Genomic DNA, 20,325 nt, shown 5'->3' with positions numbered 1-20,325 from the left:
GGAAGCCAAGTGTCCTCTCCAGCTGCTCCTCCCCAGCATACTGCCTCTGACCACACAGCCACCATGACCTCAGAGGCGCAGTGTGTATTTGCTGGCCTGAGAGAGGGCCTTCTCTGTGCAGCCCCTGAGCAGTGAAATAGAGGTGCGTCTGGTATCTTCATTATACAGCTTTTGGTGAATGCTAAAGACGCACTTCTTAACCATGGTTTTTGACTCTGAAGGCGTATATTTTAGGACCTGTCTTGTTTCTGTAATTCTAAGTTGTTTTCAACTGTTTTCAATAATTGTACAGTGGTACCTCAGGTTACATACGCTTCAGGATACATATGCTTCAGGTTACAGACTCTGCTAACCCAGAAATAGTACCTCAGGTTAAGAACTTTGCTTCAGGATGAGAACAGAAATTGCGCAGTGGCAGCGGGAGGCCCCATTAGCTAAAGTGGTGCTTCAGGTTAAGCACGGACCTCCAGAACGAATTAAGTACTTAACCCGAGATACCACTGTATATCAATGTACAGTGGTACCTTGGTTCTCAAACAGCTTGGCTCCCAAACAAATCAGCTCCTGAATACCAGAAACCCGGAAGTGAGTGTTCTAGTTTGCGAAGGCTTTTCGGAAGCCGAATGTCTGGCGCTGCTTCCGCGGCTTCTGATTGAGTGCAGGAAGCTGCACTTTGGTTTCCAATGGTTCCAGGAGTCAAATGGAGTCCAAGAACAGATTAAGTTTGACAACCAAGGTACCCCTGTATCTTAATGATGATGATAATGATAATGATAATAATTTATTTCTTACCCGCCCTTCCCTCTAAGGTCTGAGGGCGGGTTCCAGCATTAAAAGCAATATTAAAAACAATCAAAAACAGCTTGCAACCATCAAAATAAGGTGGGTCCTAAAACATACACCCCAAATGTTATTATTCATGTTGTGTTTTAATTGTTGGCCTGGGACCTTGGGGTGAAGCGCATTTGAGAAATTGTAACAACAACAACAACAACAACAGGGTCATGATAGCCTCCCTGTCATTCTGTGATCCCTGAGTGGCTGGGCTCAGCCTGCAACCAATTCAGGAATACCAATTGTCAATGGCAGGTGGCCACTGAAAATGGCCATTGAAATCCCCGTTCAACTTACCAGCCGGAAGCCCACTTTGCCGCCACCCATTTTCACTAGAGCAATGCTGTCATCTAGCTTGAAGCTGGAGCTGTTGACCTCACTGTTTGTCCAGTTCTCCAGACTGACGCTGGAGTTGTCTTCCAGAGTGCTCGCTGGGATGCTGAAGGGGTATAGGTTGTGTAGGGTTTCCCTGGCCAGATTATCCAGCTCGGCCATGTTTTTGCTGACTAGATTGACCCTGGGGAAATGAGAGAAACGACAAAGGGCTCTGAATATCAGCAGGGACAGCCTGATCAAAGAGGCCACTCCGGGACACCCTGAAGGCGAAACACAGAACCTTAAGAAAACTTGAAGTGTGTCTCCCCTATGTATTGCTCCGTTTACTTTTACAACAGGAGAAAGACATTCCTGTCAATGGAGGCAGGGTAGGCTCAGGTGTGGTCCGTAGCTCTGGCCAAGAATAGACTTGCCAGATCAGGGCGGTCAGAGGCAATATGAGTCCTTTATCCTTTGACAACACTGAGCATCCATCATCTCCCATATAAGATGCAGCAGTCAGCTTCCCAAATGACTGGAGAGACTTTTTGGACTAGAGACTTTAATATGCTTCAAATTTATGCTTCATAAATTTGTTCTAAGTAGTAGTTCTAACATTAAGCCGCTGTTACGATTTTTCCAATAAAGGAGAGCCTGGCTGTTATTGTTGTCATTTACTGTATTTTAGATTTTGCTTGTCCCAGGCGACAAAGCAATAAAATACTATCTATCTATGTTGTGGAAGACTGAAAACAGGAAGCCTAAGAAAAGGGGAGGAACTGAATTTGACAAATTTGACAAATAAGTGATCCCCTAAACTCCAGTCCCTCTCAACCTGCAAGTGAAGTTTTTCAATGATTCGAAAAGACGCCCCTCAAAAATACAACCCCCCCCCCACCCGTACCTGTATGGATTCAGGTTGCAGAGGGTGATGGCAGGAAACATTGTTTGTTGTGATTTGACAGAAATTGACAAGACCACTGGGTATTGCCAGTACTGGTTGAAGAGGAGCCCAAATTGCCAGTACAGCATAGCAAAGCTGGCAAGGAAGAGAAGGGTCCAGAAGGCCGTCTTCATCTTGTTGCGACTCGAGCAGACCAGCCGGATGGTGCCATGGATGGTGGTGTTCAAGCAAAAGAACTCAAAGAGGTCCTTGAAGGAGCTGTAGAAAGCAATGAGGGCAGCGTCCTCTTCCCTTTTCATTTCTACCTCTTTCTCTTTCCTTGTTTCTTCTTCCATTCTCTAAACAGATATAAAAGTTTTGAAATTTGGAGTTAGGATGGGCAAGGGAGACCCAGGCTCCACTTAAGCAATTAGTTGATTCCCCCAACTCCAAGGCAATTTATTTTAGCCAAAAGGGTGCTCCACATTCTGCCATTTTCAAATAGGGTGGGTGATGGGGAGGGCATTTCAGCCCAGGCTGAATGCAGATAGGAGTTTGGTAATCATCATCATCATCATCTTATTTAAGTATAAGATATATGAAAAGTTGATAGTGCCTCAAAGCAAGTTCAACTCGATTGAACCAAAACAGTATGGAACTAAAGTTCCAAGGCAGCTCTGAGGATAATAATAATAATAATAATAATAATAATAATAATAATAATATTTTATTTATACCCCGCCCTCCCCAGCCAAGGCCGGGCTCAGAGCGGCTTACAAGCAATAATAAAAACAAGATGAATGATTGCAAACTTAAAAACAAAAATAAAACACAACAATTAAAATAATGGAACATTAAAATATTAAAATGTAGCCTCATCGCAGGAGGAGAAGGAAAAGAAGGATGACCGGAGGATCTGACGTTCAGAGTCAAAATATAATAATGTAAGAAACTGAGGAGGACCCTGCAGGATCAGGCCAATGGGCGCATCTAGTCCAGCATCCGCTTCTCACAGTGACCAACCAGCTATCCGCTGTGAACCTGAATGTCACAGCACACTCCTCACTTGTAATTCTCAATGACAGCTGCTATCCAGAGACACACTTGGTTATAGCCAACGTTAGTCCTACTTAGACTGGTGTAAATTAACTGATTTGACTAACTGGCACCCATTTATTTCAATGTGTCTACTCTGAGTAGGACTTCTCTGCTGACAACTTAGTGCCTCCGACAACAGGGGTAGAACATACCACTCTCTGGGACCAAGATTTGGAGACGTTCCATCAGGACTGTGGCACAGTCTCCTCTTTCCTTCTTATGCCTTCCTGGAAACAGACTCTCTTATAGCCCTTAGCTCCAAATGGGGATGCTGACCCAACATCTCCAAAAGGGATGAGTAGCAGGCAGCATCTGATTCACAAGGGATCACTTCCTGGAGTACCTCCTATGCCATGTGCCAGGTTTCAACAACAGGCCTGAATCACAACCCGATTCAACAGGGACATTCATCCATTGCAAGACCCAATACCCGATTTGGATTTCAGCCCTGAGCTGGTCGATGGATATGGTATTTCTGGCGTGTCTCAGATCTACGAAACCTAGAGGGTGAGTAGCAGGAACCTTAAGCAAGGATCTTTAAGAGAGCTGGCGGAAGGGCGGCGGGGTCATCATGCAGCAATAGCAGTTTGTGGAAATGTATAGGGATCTATGGCTCAATATCAGGTGCCAAGTGATGTCTTACAAGACCACTGCTACGATATTTTGGCTGGCAGCCCAAGGTTGTTATCTGTGGGAATTAAACTCCAGATTTGCAGAGTTGTGCGGGTTGTTTGACCTTTTCCTTAGTTCCTCCCCCCCCCAATAAAAGCTACACTCTCTTTTAAATTTTAAATGACAAGATAACTTTTATTTTGTGCGCCTGCAGTTGCAAATTGAATGTATAGTGCAGGTAGATAGATGGCAGCTTAAGCTGCTAAAACATCTCACATAGATTCAACTATTACAGACTATCTCTGACTCTGAAGCAGACGGCAGTTAGGATGGTTCATAACTGCCACAACTGCCACAACTGCCACAGAGTGTGTGGCCATTCCACAGCTCTTGAAATTAACCCTTTACATATGCATTTTGCATTCTGACATCCCTCAGGATCCAACTAAGTTCTAGTTGGAAATGAATGGAGCCACATTTACCTTATCTCCGCTGCTTCCAGTGCTTTTAACTCTGTGTCTGACTCTCATTTGCTCTGGAGCTTTTCTTGTGAAAACCCAAATCGACGTTTGCTCCGACCGAGTGGGTTTTTGCGGGGAAAGCTCCAGGTCAGGGTGGGTGGGGGAAACCCAACAATGTACCGAGCTTGAAAGCTCAGGCCTGTGCCTGCAAAGAGCGAGGCAAAAGATAAGTGTGGATAAACCCTTAGTCATGTCCCTCAACTCCAATGAGCCTACTCTGAGTAGTACTGGCATGGATTCAACCCTGACCTTTTTTTAGCAGCCAGGAATGCGCTGTTTTGTTTTAAATAATGGAAGATTTGTTTTAATATGCCTTTTCTTTAGTACTGTGTACATCAATTAAAGAACTTAATAATATGTACTCAAGATACACCCATTGCAGGAGTGTTGGCTCTGCAGAGGAGTCAGGGCCTTGCAAGATGGTGCCCTCTGCTGGTTGAATCTGAATGGTGTTGAACGTTCAGACATTTCTTACGCCGCACAGAGAAATGCAGGAAGGTGCCTTTTGCTGAGTCAGATCCTTGCTGCATCCAGCTCAGTATTGCCTACACTGACTGGCAGCAGCTCCCCAAGGGTTCAGATGGGCCATCTTTCCCAATACTACTTAGAAATGCTGAGGACCAAACCTGGGACTTTCTGCTTGCAGAGAGAAAGCTAAACCCCTGAGTTGTGACTAAGGGGGGAGGGTGGTAGGAAATTATACCGAGTCAGACCATTGGTCCCTCTAGCTCAGTACTGTCTGCACAGACTGGCAGTGGCTCTCTAAGGTTTCAGAGTGAGAAACTTTTGCAGCCCCTACCAGAGATTGAATCTGGGACCTTCTGCATTCAAAACAGATGCTCTGCTGCTAAGCTACACAAGCCACATCCATGGACTCTGGTCTAAATGTGGGCTTGGATGAGATGATCCTCGTGGTCCCTTCCAACTCTATAATTCTACTTCTTTCTTAAAATGCTCTTTCTAAAAGAGTCTGGAGAAGAAGACTAGCTTTCCTTTAGGCAGGAAAGAGTTCTAGTCCCTATGGTTGCAGAGATAACTTTGAGAGAAGCTCAGCTTCCTCCAAAGCTTGCCTGAGATATTTTGCTCTCAGAGCAAGCAAGGCACTCTTTTCTCATTTTCATTTTTAAAACATCACTAGTGTTAAAGCTATGGTTTCCCCAGTTTTCCCACTAGTGATGTATGGAAGTGAGAGCTGGACCATAAAGGAGGCTGATTGCCGAACAATTGATGCTTTTGAATGTGTTGGAAGAGACTCTTGAGAGTCCCATGGACTGCAAGAAGATCAAACCGAGCCATTCTGAAGGAAATCAGCCCTGAGTGCTCACTGGAAGGACAGATTCTGAAGCTGAGACTCCAATACTTTGGCCACCTCATGAGAAGAGAAGACTCCCTGGAAAAGACCCTGAGGTTGGGAAAGATGGAGGGCACAAGGAGAAGGGGACGACAGAGGACGAGATGGTTGGACAGTGTTCTCGAAGCTACCAGCATGAGTTTGACCAAACTGCAGGAGGCAATGCAAGACAGGAGTGCCTGGTGTGCTCTGGTCCATGGGGCCACGAAGAGTCGGACACGACTAAACGACTAAACAAAACAACAACAATGTTAATTGCTGCGGTCTTGGGCTTCGCAAGACTTAATCGAGGTGCAGATGGACCTACTGGATTCCTGAGTCCCATTACTAAGGAATCAGCTATACCAAGTTGCTTCCATGCAATTAGCAACTGAGAAACAAACTTATTGCTTAATCAAGGGACATTGCAATAGTATAACAAGCGCCACGCCACTCAATCTATGACTGGAAAGCAAACTTACAGCTTGATCCTTTGCAATCTCTGCTATATCATGCAGCAACAATAACAACCAGTAATAATAACCAAGGGTCCTGTTCATTTGCTATTTAACGCAACACTTTAACAACAGTGTAGACATGAGAGATGGAGGATATTAAAATGGTGCAGTCAGGATTTTAATCCAAACCTAACACATTCACACTTTAACAATACTTTAAAATGTGCACCTCTGACTTTGCAATGAGGATCTCCAACTAAATAAAGCATTTATTATAGCTATCTATCTATTTATCTCAGGGGGATTTGGTGCATAAAATTGCATATAGTGATTAAGATGATGTACATAAATGCTTTATCTTATGGGACATGGCTTGTAGTAATGTGTATGGGAAGCAGAACAGGCTAGAAGATCAGCTACAGTGTAAGAATTTTGCACAGAAAGGCCAACTTTAAAGATAAATAAATAATCACTGCAGAGCTTTGGAGATTTGAACACAAGACTCAGAGAATGAGAAACTGAAAGAGGGGCTGGCATGGATGAAGGGTAGAAAGGAGTGTGTGGGGGAAAACCACCCTGCTGTAGCAAAGCCAATTCAGACAATGTCATAAAGTATGTTTTAAACTCTCAAAAATTTTGCAGTGTTTCAAAACCACACATCGTTTAATGTATGACTTTCCTAGTTTACCAATGATGATCTCTTAGATTCCCCCCTCCATCCTATCCCCATCTCTTTCCTGCCTGTCTTATTTCCCACAAATTCAAAAGTTTTGCTGCCAAAGGCATTTCCATTTCTCAGATGATGCTTCTCTCCATTTGGCCCTTGCTTAGATTCCCAGCTGAGCCTGAATTCAAAGGAACAAAGAAATTACTATAAGGCTGTGTGCACAACACAGATTTAAATCACCTGCCGAAAGAAAACCCTGGGAACCTGTAGTTCATTAAGAGTGCTGGAAACCATAACCCCATGTGGAGAAACTACACAATCCTCATGATTCTTTATGGGGGTGTTGAATGTGTTTTACATGTATAATGTGTACACAGCCTAAGTGATGCAAGCTTCCAAGTCACTCAGATGTCTACGTCAGGGAAAACCCCAGTGCTTCACTCTTCTCTGTGGCAATAACATGCAAAGTTCACTGGTCACGCTAGCATGTTTAGTTGTGGCAGGATAGGTCGTTGCTCAATCGGCGTAGCATCCCACATGCCGCATCGCCAAAATCACTGTGAATCAAGCCTGGAATCTCCTTCCCATATCCAGTCATTGCAGGTTATGATGAAATCAGCAAAAAGTGCTTCGGCAAATAGGTGTGTGCTCTCCTGATACAACACACACCCTGCGGCTGCCCTTATCTACCAGGGATGGTTCCTATTTTCTGGAATTGTAAAGTTGGAAAGGGGTCTTACACCCAGTGCAAGGAATCTAGAGCTGGAATATCTCCAACAGGAAGCAGACCAGCCTCAGAGAAGGCAGTGGTGCAGTCAGGGACAGACCATATGTTGGGGTCTTCACATGAGTTGGAAGTTCCCCTGGACACAGCAAGGCTGGATGATCACATTTTGCAGTGAAATAATGCACGCGGCTATCTAAAGAGGGCTCCCTCTCCCTGTTGGGACGCGGGTGTCGCTGTGGGTTAAACCACTGAGCGTAGGACTTGCCGATCAGAAGGACGGCGGTTCGAATCCCCGCAACGGGGTGAGCTCCCATTGCTCGGTCCCTGCTCCTGCCAACCTAGCAGTTCGAAAGCACGTCAAAGTGCAAGGAGATAAATAGGTACCGCTCACACGGGAAGGTAAATGGCATTTCCGTGCGCTGCTCTGGTTCGCCAGAAGTGGCTTAGTCATGCTGGTCACATGACCCAGAAGCTGTAAGCCGGCTCCCTTGGCCAATAAAGCAAGATGAGCACGGCAACCCCAGAGTTGGCCACGACTGGACCTAATGGTCAGGGGTCCCTTTACCTTTACCTCTCCCTGTTACGACTGTTAATTCCAGAATCTAGAACTACCTACCTGTACCACTGTGCTCACTATCCTGTTTTATCATTGATGCTGTCATTGAACTGGATTTTGTTCCTTTCACTACTGTGTGTGGGGGTGGGCTATCCAGACTCCTTTGTGCAGGTAACAGAATTCCTCTGACTGCAGCCCCCGCTTCCAAGATTTAAAGCTCTGAGTTGAAGCACCTTGAAACCAGCACACAGGGATCTCAATGTGTGTGCATGGGTTTCAGTCAGGACTGGATTTAGGTTTGATGAGGCCCTAAGCCAGGCATAGGCAAACTCAGGCCCCCAGATGTTTGGGACTACAATTCCCATCATCCCTGACCACTGGTCCTGTTAGCTAGGGATGATAGGAATTGCAGTCCCAAACATCTAGAGGAACAGAGTTTGCCTATGCCTGCCCTAAGCTATTGAAGGTAATAGGGCTCTTTATATGTCCAGCTGTCCTTTGTCAACAACAAATTGTCGCTTTTTTGTGTGTTGAATATATGTTAAATGGTAATTTATGGACCTAATAGGTATCTACAGCCATTTGCACATAACAAAATATGTATTTTATCTAAGTAATTGTTGAACTGAAATACAATTAAGAAGTATATTAATAGTGAAATACAATTCAGAAGAAGTATATTAATAGTGAAATAATTATTAAGCTCTAACTTATATTTTGGAAATGTATATCCAGCAGTTTTTTTTCTTTAGATGTTTTTGGGGGGCCCAAGAGAGTGGGGCCCTAAAAGCTATAGTTTGTATATGCCTTCAACTTTCCATCCTGATTGGCGAACGCTTCGTAAGTGAATCCTCCCCGGTCCCTTGCTGGGAGTTACTTTCAAAGTTCCTGGAGTTACTAGCCCACATTTTTCACTAGCCAGTTTGGTTAACAATTGTCACCTTTTTATTGCTCGTATCTTCCTCTTCTGCAAAAATGTACCCAGGAGAGCCTGCATGGCAGAATCGTAAAACCATCCAATATAACCGTGAGAGTGCAAAGACGGGCCGATTTTCCCGAAGCTGTGACAAAAGCCTTATAACCAACATGTTCTAACTGAAACATGAGCCGAAACATGCCGAAATAGGCCGCAATAAAACCCGGCATCGCACGTTTCTGGTGAGCAAAACAAACCTCGTTGAATTTAATGTGCGGTTAAAAATCTGCACTAAGAACATAAGCCTGGCAGGATAAGGCCAATGGCCCCTCTACTTTAGCATCCTGTTCTCTCAGTGGCCAACCGGGTGCCTGTGGGAAAGCAGCAAACAGGATCTGAACGCAAGAGCCCTTTCCCTTCCTGCAGTTCCCAGCAACTGGTATTCAGAAGGGTTGCTGCCTCTTGACTGTGGAGACACAGTATAGCCATCATGGCTAGTGGCCTTCAATAGCCTTCTCCTCCATGAATTTGTCTCATCCTCTTTTAAAGCTATTGAAGTTGGTTACCATTACCATACATCATTACTGCCTCCTGTGGCAGTGAGTTCCATGGTTTAACTATGTGCATGAATACACTCAGAAGTCATTATCTGAAAAGTGGTGTGTGTGTCTGTGTGGCTGAATCACCATCAATCTGCTACAAGCCTATCTCCCAGAGCAGTGCTTTCAATCTTGGGTATCGCAATATTGTTGGATCACAAGGATAGGGATCATTCTTCGGCCCTGCATTGCAGGGGGTTGGGCTAGATGACCCTTGGGGTCCCTTCTGACTCTACAATTCTATGATTGGAATCTATACTTCTCCAAGTTTTGCAGGGCAGTTCTCCAGCTACTTGATGTGCACAAAAATGCGTATACTGGGGTCAAGTGTGCGTACGAATAGATATACAGTTATACCTCGGGTTACAGACGCTTCAGGTTACAGACTCTGCTAACCCAGAAATAGTACCTCAGGTTAAGAACTTTGCTTCAGGATGAGAACAGGATGAGAACACTGCGGTGGTGCAGTGGCAGTGGGAGGCGCCATTAGCTAAAGTGGTACCTCAGGTTAAGAACAGTTTCAGGTTAAGAACGGACCTCCAGAATGAATTAAGTTCTTAACCCGAGGTACCACTGTATTGGTGAAAACAATGTACAAAAGTGCAATAGGGGGTAACTGCTTTGCAGACGTGTGTGCGCATTTGGTGATATTGCCTACCAAAAACGGGACAGGGGGAGAAATTCACACTAAGACGCTGGTGAATTTTCATGAGGTATTCATAAACCGATGCAGGAATTGTGGAGAACCAAATTGAAGGTTGGGGGGGGGGGGAAGAGGCATGTAAAGCATTGTAGAACAGAATTGTGGAGTTGGTGGAAGACACAAGATCTACCTACACGGGAAGAATGTCAGATGAAGGTGATGGACTACATGGAACTGGCGGAAATGACTGGCAGAATCCGAGACCAGGGAGAAGAGTCGGTGGAGGAAGATTGGAAGAAATTTAAAGACTATTTACAGAAACATTGTAAAATTAATGAATGTTAGAAGGATGTCGGAATGAAGTTATGTGGTTTTGGCAGAAATATTATAAAGGATTAGGAAAAAACAGACTGTTAATTGGTGAAAGGAGGGAAAGTAAAGTTATATTATATTAAGATAAATTTCAGGACAAAAATTGGAAAAGATGGAAAGGATTTGCTGAAATAGCTAACCGAACTAGAATACAAAAAAGGGAGGTGTGAGGAGGTCAAGGAAACAAGCAAATGAAAGATAAGTTATGGGAAGATTTGCTGTGTTTTTTAATGGATTTTATTTTTCTGTTTTCTTCTTTTTCTTTTTTTCCTTATTGTGATGTGTTGTTTTGTTTAATATGGTGTTTTTACTTTCTCTTTTTGTAACCTTTAAAACTTTAATAAATATTATTTTTTTAAAAAAAAGAATTGTGGAGTTGGAAGGGCTCTCGTCTAGTCCAACGCCCTGCAATGCAGGAATCAAAAGAGAAACTGAAATGGACAGATTCACCAATCCTTCAGATGAATTCAATAAATTCCTACCTCATCTGCACTCAGTGGCATGAAGAAGACTTTGTGGCAGATGTCAGTGGCCCTTCTCAGCAAGAGGCGGGGGAGAGGCACCCATTCCAACAAGGTCATAGAATCATAGAATAATAGAATCATAGAGTTGGAAGAGACCACAAGGGCCATCGAGTCCAACCCCCTGCCAAGCAGGAAACACCATCAGAGCACTCCTGGCATATGGTTGTCAAGCCTCTGCTTAAAGACCTCCAAAGAAGGAGATTCCACCACACTCCTTGGCAGCAAATTCCACTGTCGAACAGCTCTTACTGTCAGGAAGTTCTTCCTAATGTTTAGGTGGAATCTTCTTTCTTGTAGTTTGGATCCATTGCTCGTGTCCGCTTCTCTGGAGCAGCAGAAAACAACCTTTCTCCCTCCTCTATGTGACATCCTTTTATATATTTGAACATATCACCCCTTAACCTCCTCTTCTCCAGGCTAAACATGCCCAGCTCCCTTAGCCGTTCCTCATAAGGCATCGTTTCCAGGCCTTTGACATTTTGGTTGCCCTCCTCTGGACACGTTCCAGTTTGTCAGTGTCCTTCTTGAACTGTGGTGCCCAGAACTGGACACAGTACTCCAGGTGAGGTCTGACCAGAGCAGAATACAGTGGCACTATTACTTCCCTTGATCTAGATGCTATACTCCTATTGATGCAGCCAAAAATTGCATTGGCTTTTTTAGCTGCCACGTCACACTGTTGGCTCATGTCAAGTTTGTGGTCAACCAAGACTCCTAGATCCTTTTCACATGTACTGCTCTCAAGCCAGGTGTCACCCATCTTGTATTTGTGCCTCTCATTTTTTTTTGCCCAAGTGCAATACTTTACATATCTCCCTGTTAAAACTAATCTTGTTTGTTTTGGCCCAGTTCTCTAATCTGTCAAAGTTGTTTTACCACATTAACAATGCAGGCCTAACTGCATCTACTCAGAAACAGGTCCTGTTGAATTCAAGGGGACTTACACTCAGGCTGGAATGCAGACTAATCTATGGGTTTCCCCCACTCTTAAATTCAGTTCCCCTTATATCTGCACATGTTCATGATTTATTTATTTTTAATTGTATGCATTCCCCCCCTTTCCCCCTTAAGGTATACCTTTTTGAACACAATTTTACTTGTATGCACTTCCCCCCAAGCAATTCAGCCCCATCTTTGTGATTTTCTCTGACATATGCATTTCTTTCCTTTCCTTGCCTTCGGTTTTTTCCCCATGCATTCTTTGGTATAGGGAGGGCATTGTAAAAACTGAGATGGGTGAATAGCTGTAATTTGGTTTGCTGATTAGTTTGGGGAATGCAGGTGTGGTAGCTTTGCATTAAAATGTGACTTGAAGGCACCTTTCTTCCCCTAACTTTCATCCCCAGCTAAGTGGGGTTGGGACTGCACCCTAAGGGATCTAGTAGAGCCTTCACCCCCTATAGATAGACCATTAAATCCAGAGTAGAAAATTCCCTTTGCCACTTATCTTTTAAAGCATTTGGTGCTAAGAGGACAGGTTCTCTCAAGCAAAGGGTTTGTTGTTGCTGCAGGTGGGGTAGCCTGTGTTTCAACTCGTAAGTTTGATGCAAAGGTACCAGATTCTGTTCTTTGCAAGCTATGGGAAGGGGGTTGCCATAAAACCAGATGGATTCAAAGACACTACATTTTTTTCGCAGAAAACATTGCATGAATTCAGCCTGAGGACCTGGGCAGCAAGATGTTCTCAGAATCAAATCCTACTGAGCTCAATCCAATTCACTCCTAGGGAAGCAGTTCTAGGACTGCCAAATCTTTCCATGTGACTTTGATTTATGTGCAGTTACTGTACATTCACAAAGGATGAGCAAAGGATGAGTGAAAGAAACCCAGAGGAATTCAGCTTGCAAACATACACATTAGGCCATCGTTGTTTGGAATAGGAAGATGTGTGCAGAGGGACAGTAAGCGTGTTTACTCAGAAGTGAGTCTCACTCAGTGCAATGGCACTTGATCCCTGGCAAAGTGCTGAGAATCTCTGCTTTAATTACCTCCCCTTGCAGATTCCCTACCATCCTGCTCAGCAAAACTTTTCTGGATGATCAACTGCATAGCAGCTACGTGCAGAGAGAGAGAGAGAGAGAGAGAGAGAGAGAGATCAGAGGATGCAATTAGCAAGGACGAAAACAGAAATGTCAGCTGCAGCAAGGAAAACCATCAAATGAGCCATTTTGTGACCAAGAAGGGAACATTCTGCTACAGAAAGATTTTTGGAAACATATGCTCTTGCATAAAGAAAATACTTCTTCTCCTTCTTTGCAAACAGTGGCACTGGTCTGAAGGACAAGACTTTGGGGTAGAGGTCTGGGGCGCCATGCCAGCAGAATGAGCAGGAGGGTTCTCAGAACAGCAGGGTCTGGCTTATTCCATGTTGATGCTAAGTGAAATAATCCCCATGTCTGCAGTCCAAAATCAACTAACTGCTTTACTGTTTGCAAGCCCTTCTTTGTGCATACTCAAATCTCTCTCTCTCTCTCTCTCTCTTTCTGGAACATATGTGCCCATCCATGGATAAGGATGGAGGAGAACTCAAGTTTGCATTTCCCAAAGCAGCACACACATACTGAACTACAGATATCCTTTGAAATGTGCACTTCTCTGAGTTCTGCAACATTTTCCCCAAGGATTTTTTAAAAATGGGAAGTATTAGAGGAAAGCCTGCCTAAAAATCCACTTATTAGTAAAAATGACATACAAAAATGCACTTTATTAGGGGAGACCAGTTTGCAAAAATGTGTATATTAGGCAAAATTGCATACAGAGACAAGTACACAGTAAAATGCTGATCAGTGCTGCAGTCAAGGTTAGTTCTGCTCAAAGCAGAACCATCAAAATTAATGACCATGACCAACTTAGGTTCATTAATTTCTACTCTAAGTAGAACTTAGTTGGATTTATATGTATGTGTGTGTGTGCATGCACACGCAAACTGAGGCAGAAATGTAACCAGCTGACTGGAGAAATGAATTAAGAGATCTAGCCTCCCCTGTCGACAGATGCATCAATATTTAGCAGCTGCGCCTTGCCTTTCCAGTGTCCCACACCCATTGCCTCAAGCACCAGTAGGTAAGCCTCATAAAAATCCCATTATTCTTATCTCTACATTGCAACAGTGGGTGGGTGGGGACTTGTAGCACAAGGATGGTGGTTTGCCTGGGGGCAGCAGGCAGATGACCAGCAACTTGGGGAGCAACTGCAGCTCAGTCCTAAAGCACATGGAGGTGGTCCGAAATTTAGGTAACAAAAGCCTCTCTTAGCTCAAGAACCCCCGGGAGTCACTCCTGGTCACAGCAGACAATCTAAGGCTATGTAGACAAAGTTGGTTCCTGCATTGCAGGTGGTTCGCCTAGATGACCCTTGGGGTCCTTTCCAATTCTACTATGATTCTAAGTCTGAACTGGTACAAGCCAGCTTCCTTACTTCCCAACACTGAGTGCCAGTGTGGTGTAATGTTAGAGTGCTAGACTAGGACCTGAAGGAGCGTCTCCACCCCCATCATTCTGCCTGGACACTGAGGTCCAGCGCCGAGGGCCTTCTGGCGGTTCCCTCACTGCGAGAAGCCAAGTTACAGGGAACCAGGCAGAGAGCCTTCTCGGTAATGGCACCTGCCCTGTGGAACGCCCTCCCACCAGATGTCAAAGAGAAGAACAACTACCAGACTTTTAGAAGACATCTGAAGGCAGCCCTCTTTAGGGAAGCCATCATGATACACAGTCTGCCCACCGGTCCAGCTAAAGTCAACTTGCAGTCCCTCTGCTGGGATGATGCTATTTCCATCGCTGTCCATACTGTACTGAGTCATCTAGAACGACAGGGAACCTACGCAAGGCTGTTGTTTGTGGACTACAGTTCTGCCTTTAATACAATTCTACCAGACAGGTTATTCCTTAAAATGACCAATTTGGGTATACATCAGAAGATCTGTTTGTGGGTAAGGAATTTCCTGACCGATAGGCCGCAGACAGTGAGAATGGGACCTTACTATTCTTCTACTCTAGTATTAAGCACAGGAGCCCCTCAGGGGTGTGTGTTAAGCCCCTTTCTCTATTCCCTGTACACATATGATTGCACCCCACTGCATAAGTCCAACACAATCATCAAATTTGCGGATGATACAACAGTGGTGGGGCTCATTAGTGAGAATGATGAGGCTGCTTATAGGAAAGAAGTACAGGGGTTAATTCAATGGTGTAAAGAAAATAATCTTATGCTTAACACCAAAAAAACCAAAGAACTCATAATTGATTTTAGGAGAAAGAAAAGTGTATTTTTACCATTGCACATAAATGGCGAGGAGGTGGAGAGGGTTGGTAGTTTTAAATACCTGGGCATTTACATCTCTGAGGACCTCTCATGGACTGCAAATATTAATATGGTTGTGAGGAAGGTGCAGGGGAGGTTGTATTTCCTGAGAATGCTCAGGGGATTGAATCTATCTCAGCACCTACTTCTGTCCTATTATCACAGTACCATTGAGAGTGTCTTAACCTATAGTATATTATCGTGGTATGGGAGCAGCTCTGAAATGGATAAAAAAGCTTTACAGAGAATAATTAAAATTGCCCAGAATGTTATTGGGCTCCAACTACCAACCCTGGATGAGATCTTCACGTCTCGCAGCTTGAAGAAGTCACACAATATCCTGAGAGATCCCACCCATCCTGCTCACAACCTCTTTGAACTGTTGCCTTCGGGCAGAAGATACAGGACAATGAAAACACGAACCACACGCCTTCTGAATAGTTTCTATCCAAGAGCTCTGATTGCACTAAATAATGATCTCAGGGCCAGTTGTAAGAAATAGCAAGCAGTGAGTAGTAAGGAATGAGGTAGGTTTTAGGTTATGCTATGCTTCAAATAGGTTATGTTATATTCTGGATTATGTTATGTTCTAATAGATTATGTCTGCATAGGATGAGAGTGTTGGAGATACGTGCGAATGTGTATTTGAATCTGGTCTCGGGTGTTTGATTTTTGTTGTTGTGTATACTGTGTATATACGGACAATGACAATAAATTTATCTAATCTAATCTAATCTAATCTATCTAATCTAATCTAATCTATCTAATCTAAACACCCCAGTTTCTGTGACCTGGGATCCAGAGAGTGATGGGCCCATCTCCTTTCCCATTCCCACCTTCAAGCATTACTGATATTTTGCAAGAAGCTGCGACTCTGGTGTTGAATGCAGAACACCCCAACGTCAAAGGTTCTCATGGAGCTGAGCTGTGGAAGCAGATCTCTCTCTCTCTCTCTCTCTCTCTCTCTCTCTCTCTCTCTCTCAACTGCTGTTGGTTTGAGTTGACAACACTGAACATCACAACTATGTTTGAAGGCAACTACAGTTTTCATATTAAAGGACAAGTGAGGTCCAAGTGTCTATTTCTCATCTCTGGACCAGCAATACATCTGACAGTGCAATCCTATGCACTGAATTGGGGCTTACACCTGGGTAGGAGAGCATAGGATGGCAGCCCAGAAGCTATTAGCTTCCCACTTCCAAAAGCTAGTCGTTACCACTATTTGCTTGTGTTGTGAAAATCCAATCAGAGGCCAACATTTTAATCTATAAAAAGGAGGAGAGCTCAGTCAGCATCTCATCCAGGTACAGGTGAGCTCCAAAACAACTAACTAAAGCCAACAGCTGACAGTCACCAGAAGCGAATGACTGATTCACCTCTAGTCATTTGCCCTCTTTGATGCCCACTCTATCCCATTTTCATTCATTTCACTTTTAACTGGGATACCGCCTTCCTGTATTGCTATATACACAAGGCAGTTTGCAAGCCGTAGAAACAACAAAATATACTGCAAAGGCTGCACATCCGTTAAAACATTCCGATCCAACAAAAGTATGTCACAATAAAAGTCATTTAAAATAAGTGGCTTATGCCAAATAAAGTAATATTCAGGAATCCATTTCCAATAGAATATCACACAATAAAATTAACTCTCAAAATATCAGCTGATAATAATTAAGCAGATATTCGCTCTCAACAACGACAGCAAATCATTACTAGACTATGACCGACAAAAAATAACACCACAGGTAGAAGACTAAAGGCAGTGTAAATAGACAATCAAAGTCACGTAGCTTATACTTTTTTAAAAAAATGCACCATCGCAACTGGTCCCTTTCTGCTTATGTACAAAAATAGGTCTCCTCTGTGTACAAATTCCTGGAAGTTGCTTGAGCCTCCCATGGGGCCAAAATAGATGGAACATGGAAATCACAGCAGAGTGTTTGTGGTCGTTTGGCTCATTTTCCACGGTACACCTGTGGCAGAACACGGCAGAAGGTAGGACCGATGGTGGGTAGAAGAATCACAATTCCAAATTCTTTCCCTGGGTCAAATGAATTGTCCATGAATTGGAAAAACCAGCACTGCAGGAGAAAGGGCTGGTTGGGAGAAAGTTGAGGCACTAGTTCTTCTTGCACAAGGACTTTTTCCCTTTTTTGCTTAAAAATAAGGGGGGGATGACATGGAAAAGGAGTTCAGGCACCACCTGAAGTGTTACAGTCCTTTCTTCCACCTCATTGTCCACCCCTCCGCTTGCATGCTGTAGATGCTCACCAAACTGTACTCAACTGTAGAAACCCGTCCAGCAAAACACAGAGACAGTCAAATGAAATCATAAGAAGCCGAGCTACACTTCCATTAGCCTACTTGCTCTAAATATAGCAATTATGAGCTGGTTTCAGGCACTAATGCCAGGGCAGAGCCACACACAATGCACAGACATTAGCAGCCGCAAGAAAGCGATCGGTACCTTGGTTGCCCCCGCTCTTCTCTTGAACTGGGAGCCGGGTGGAGCAGCGTGGCGCGCAGCGCGAAGGAGCTGGCAAAATGTGAGAGCGAGATCCTGAGAGTTTTCTTTTATAAGAGCGCCTGGGAGCTGTCCAGCCTTGTTATGCAGATTGAGAGGCTGAGTCACGGCTCGAAAGGGCTGGAGCTTCATGGAGAGACGCAGATTTCTTCCCAGGGAAGAAGACCAGACCAGACCAGCCAGTCGGAGGACGCGGAGAAGCTTGCTCAACTTGGGAAGCTTTTGGATTCATGCGGAATCTCGCGCAAAGGCGTCCGTTTGTCGGCTGCGATAGAGGGAGGAGGAAACGAGGAAATAATTCCAAATTCTGAGGAATCCTCCTTGCAGTGTCTTAATCGTCCTCGTCTTTCGGGTGATTCGGTCACTACTCCTGCTGCCCTCAAAGATGCCGGGTGATCTCCCTGCCTCGGAAAATTTCCTCCTCTATTCTCAGGAATACAGGGAGCTGCCTTAGACTCAGCACGTGTTGTGTACCATTGGCTCGTCTAGCTCAGTCTGGTCGACACTGATCGGCAGCAGTTATCCTGGATAGCTCAGCTGGTTAGTGCGCGATGCTGATAATGCCAAGGTTGCAGGTTCGATCCCTGTATGGGGCAGCTGCATATATTCCTGCATTGCAGGGAGTTGGACCAGATGATCCTCAGGCTCCCTTCCAACTCTACAATTCTGTGATCCATGATCCAGGGTCCGGGGAAGGGGTGTTTCCCGGTCTTATGTGGAGATGCTGGGGATTGAACCTGCAACCTTCTGCATGCCCACCATCCTTCTACTTGGAAAAATCTGGTGTTTGGACCAGGGTGCTTTTGGAGGGGCCACCACAGTGCTAGTTACTGAGACACTTCCTTTTGGAGTTGTTTTTTTTAAGCACCATTTATTTACATCTACATTTCAGTTTTTAATATTCTGGTCTCTTTCTTTCTTTCTTTCTTTCTTTCTTTCTTTCTTTCTTTCTTTCTTTCTTTCTTTCTTTCTTTCTACCCTGACTGGCAGCAGCTTTCCAGAGGTTCAGAAGGGAGTCTGTCCCAGCCCTACCTAGAGATGGGACCTTCTGTATGCAAAACAGATGCTCTGCCACTGAGCTACAGCCCTTAAGACACAGGAACACAACATGCAACACACACACACACAGGAACACATACTGAGTCAGGCTGTTGGTCCATCTAGCTTAGGGTTGCTTACACTGACTGGCAGCAGGTAGGGGATAAATCCCAGCCCTACCTGGAGATGCCATGGGAGATTGAACCTGGGGCCTTCTGCATGCACGGCAGGTGCTCTACTGCTGAGCGACGGCACTTCCCCAGCCCAAGGTTGGCCAAGGAACCTTTCTCGCATCAGCCCATCTTAGAAGAGATGCCTGGAAGTGAACTCCAGGGCATCTGAATCCAGCATCTGGTCTACTGCCATAGCCAGCTGTCTACCTTGCTTATTCCACTGGGTTGCGGGATTTTGGGTCCTGCCTGCCTGCGTGAATGGGAGGGAGGGAGTGTTTGCACATATTATTCCCACCCATTGCAAGCTGCCACGAGGATCATTCAGTGATGTTGCTCTCAGTGTTTCCCTGGATTGGATTAACCAGCTGTTTTATTGTGATTTTTTTTTAAAAAAAGTTTTTAAGCAAAGGATAACCAAGATCTACTGTGCCACTGAGTTTTGTTCATAACAGAGTGTGGCTGCTTTTAGACTCTGTGATTTTGTACACTTTCATCTCTTTTCTTTCACCAGCACTGGGACCACTGTGTGAACAGAAGGCAAGAAGTATTTAAGTGAGGGGGTTTGGACTAGATGACACTCTGGGTCCCTTCCAACTTTATGATTCTCTGAAATTAAAATGCAACTTTCCATCCTGATGACAATTTCTGTCTGACATTTCTGGTCAAATGTATAGTGCCCTTGGCAAGTAGAGGGGCAACCATAGCCAGAGGCTTAGTGGTCCAGAGTTGCAGGAGGTCAAAGACCCACTACTATTTTTGCAGCAGAGTCTCTCTGTATGAAAGGGGAGCTTTTTAGCCCCTGAGAAGAAGGATTCTCTCCCTTTGGGCTGATTGGAACCAATCCAAGTAAAAGGAGGTGAGTCGGCCAGTGGGGATTGGCTCCTAGGGTTACTCTGGAGAAGGTGCGCAGGAAGAACACCAAAAAGGAAGAGTTCTATATGCTCCAAAGCTCAGCATTTTCACTTGACCAAAAACACAATGGGGGGGGGGGAGGATTGGTTTCAAGAGAACAGAATGCAAGTTCTGTTATGTGCAATGGAACGTCATGGAAAACGCAACTAAACTCACTCTGAAAGAAGCTATAGGACCGCTCCAAACGTACATGCACAGAAAAGAGCAGATCTAGCTGAAAGGCAGCACATGAAGGTCTGCATCGTTACAATACATCCATTATTATTATTATTATTATTATTATTATTATTACAGTGGTACCTCTGGATGCGAAAAGGATCT

General features: G+C 44.5%; 1 protein-coding gene and 1 long non-coding RNA gene across 7 annotated transcripts in view; both read right to left on the bottom strand.

Moving 5' to 3' along the window:
• LOC310850913 overlaps positions 1 to 20,325 on the bottom strand; it is a 169,449-nt gene that overhangs the window by 43,031 nt on the left and 106,093 nt on the right. The gene's annotated exons all lie outside the window — the stretch shown is intronic.
• Positions 1 to 20,325, bottom strand: part of SCNN1D (sodium channel epithelial 1 subunit delta) — a 69,806-nt gene that overhangs the window by 15,084 nt on the left and 34,397 nt on the right. Inside the window, exons 1-3 of one of the 6 annotated variants that reach the window (XM_083752639.1) lie at positions 17,825 to 17,875; positions 2,054 to 2,391; positions 1,132 to 1,351 (exon numbers count right to left, since the gene is read on the bottom strand). In XM_083752639.1, the coding sequence (XP_083608765.1) occupies positions 1,132 to 1,351; positions 2,054 to 2,388 (555 nt within the window). In that variant the 5' untranslated portion in view covers positions 2,389 to 2,391; positions 17,825 to 17,875. Of the gene's footprint in view, positions 1 to 1,131; positions 1,352 to 2,053; positions 2,392 to 3,010; positions 4,103 to 5,062; positions 5,072 to 17,824; positions 17,876 to 20,325 lie in introns of those variants that run through there. The other 5 variants (XM_083752640.1, XM_083752636.1, XM_083752641.1 and 2 more) reach the window with 5 other exon arrangements.

Source organism: Podarcis gaigeae (assembly GCF_964106915.1).
Source record: "Podarcis gaigeae genome assembly, chromosome: 8".
In the NCBI taxonomy this organism is placed as follows: domain Eukaryota; kingdom Metazoa; phylum Chordata; class Lepidosauria; order Squamata; family Lacertidae; genus Podarcis; species Podarcis gaigeae.
The sequence above is the reverse complement of the archived record's forward strand: the minus strand, read 5'-3'. Positions and strand labels throughout refer to the sequence as shown.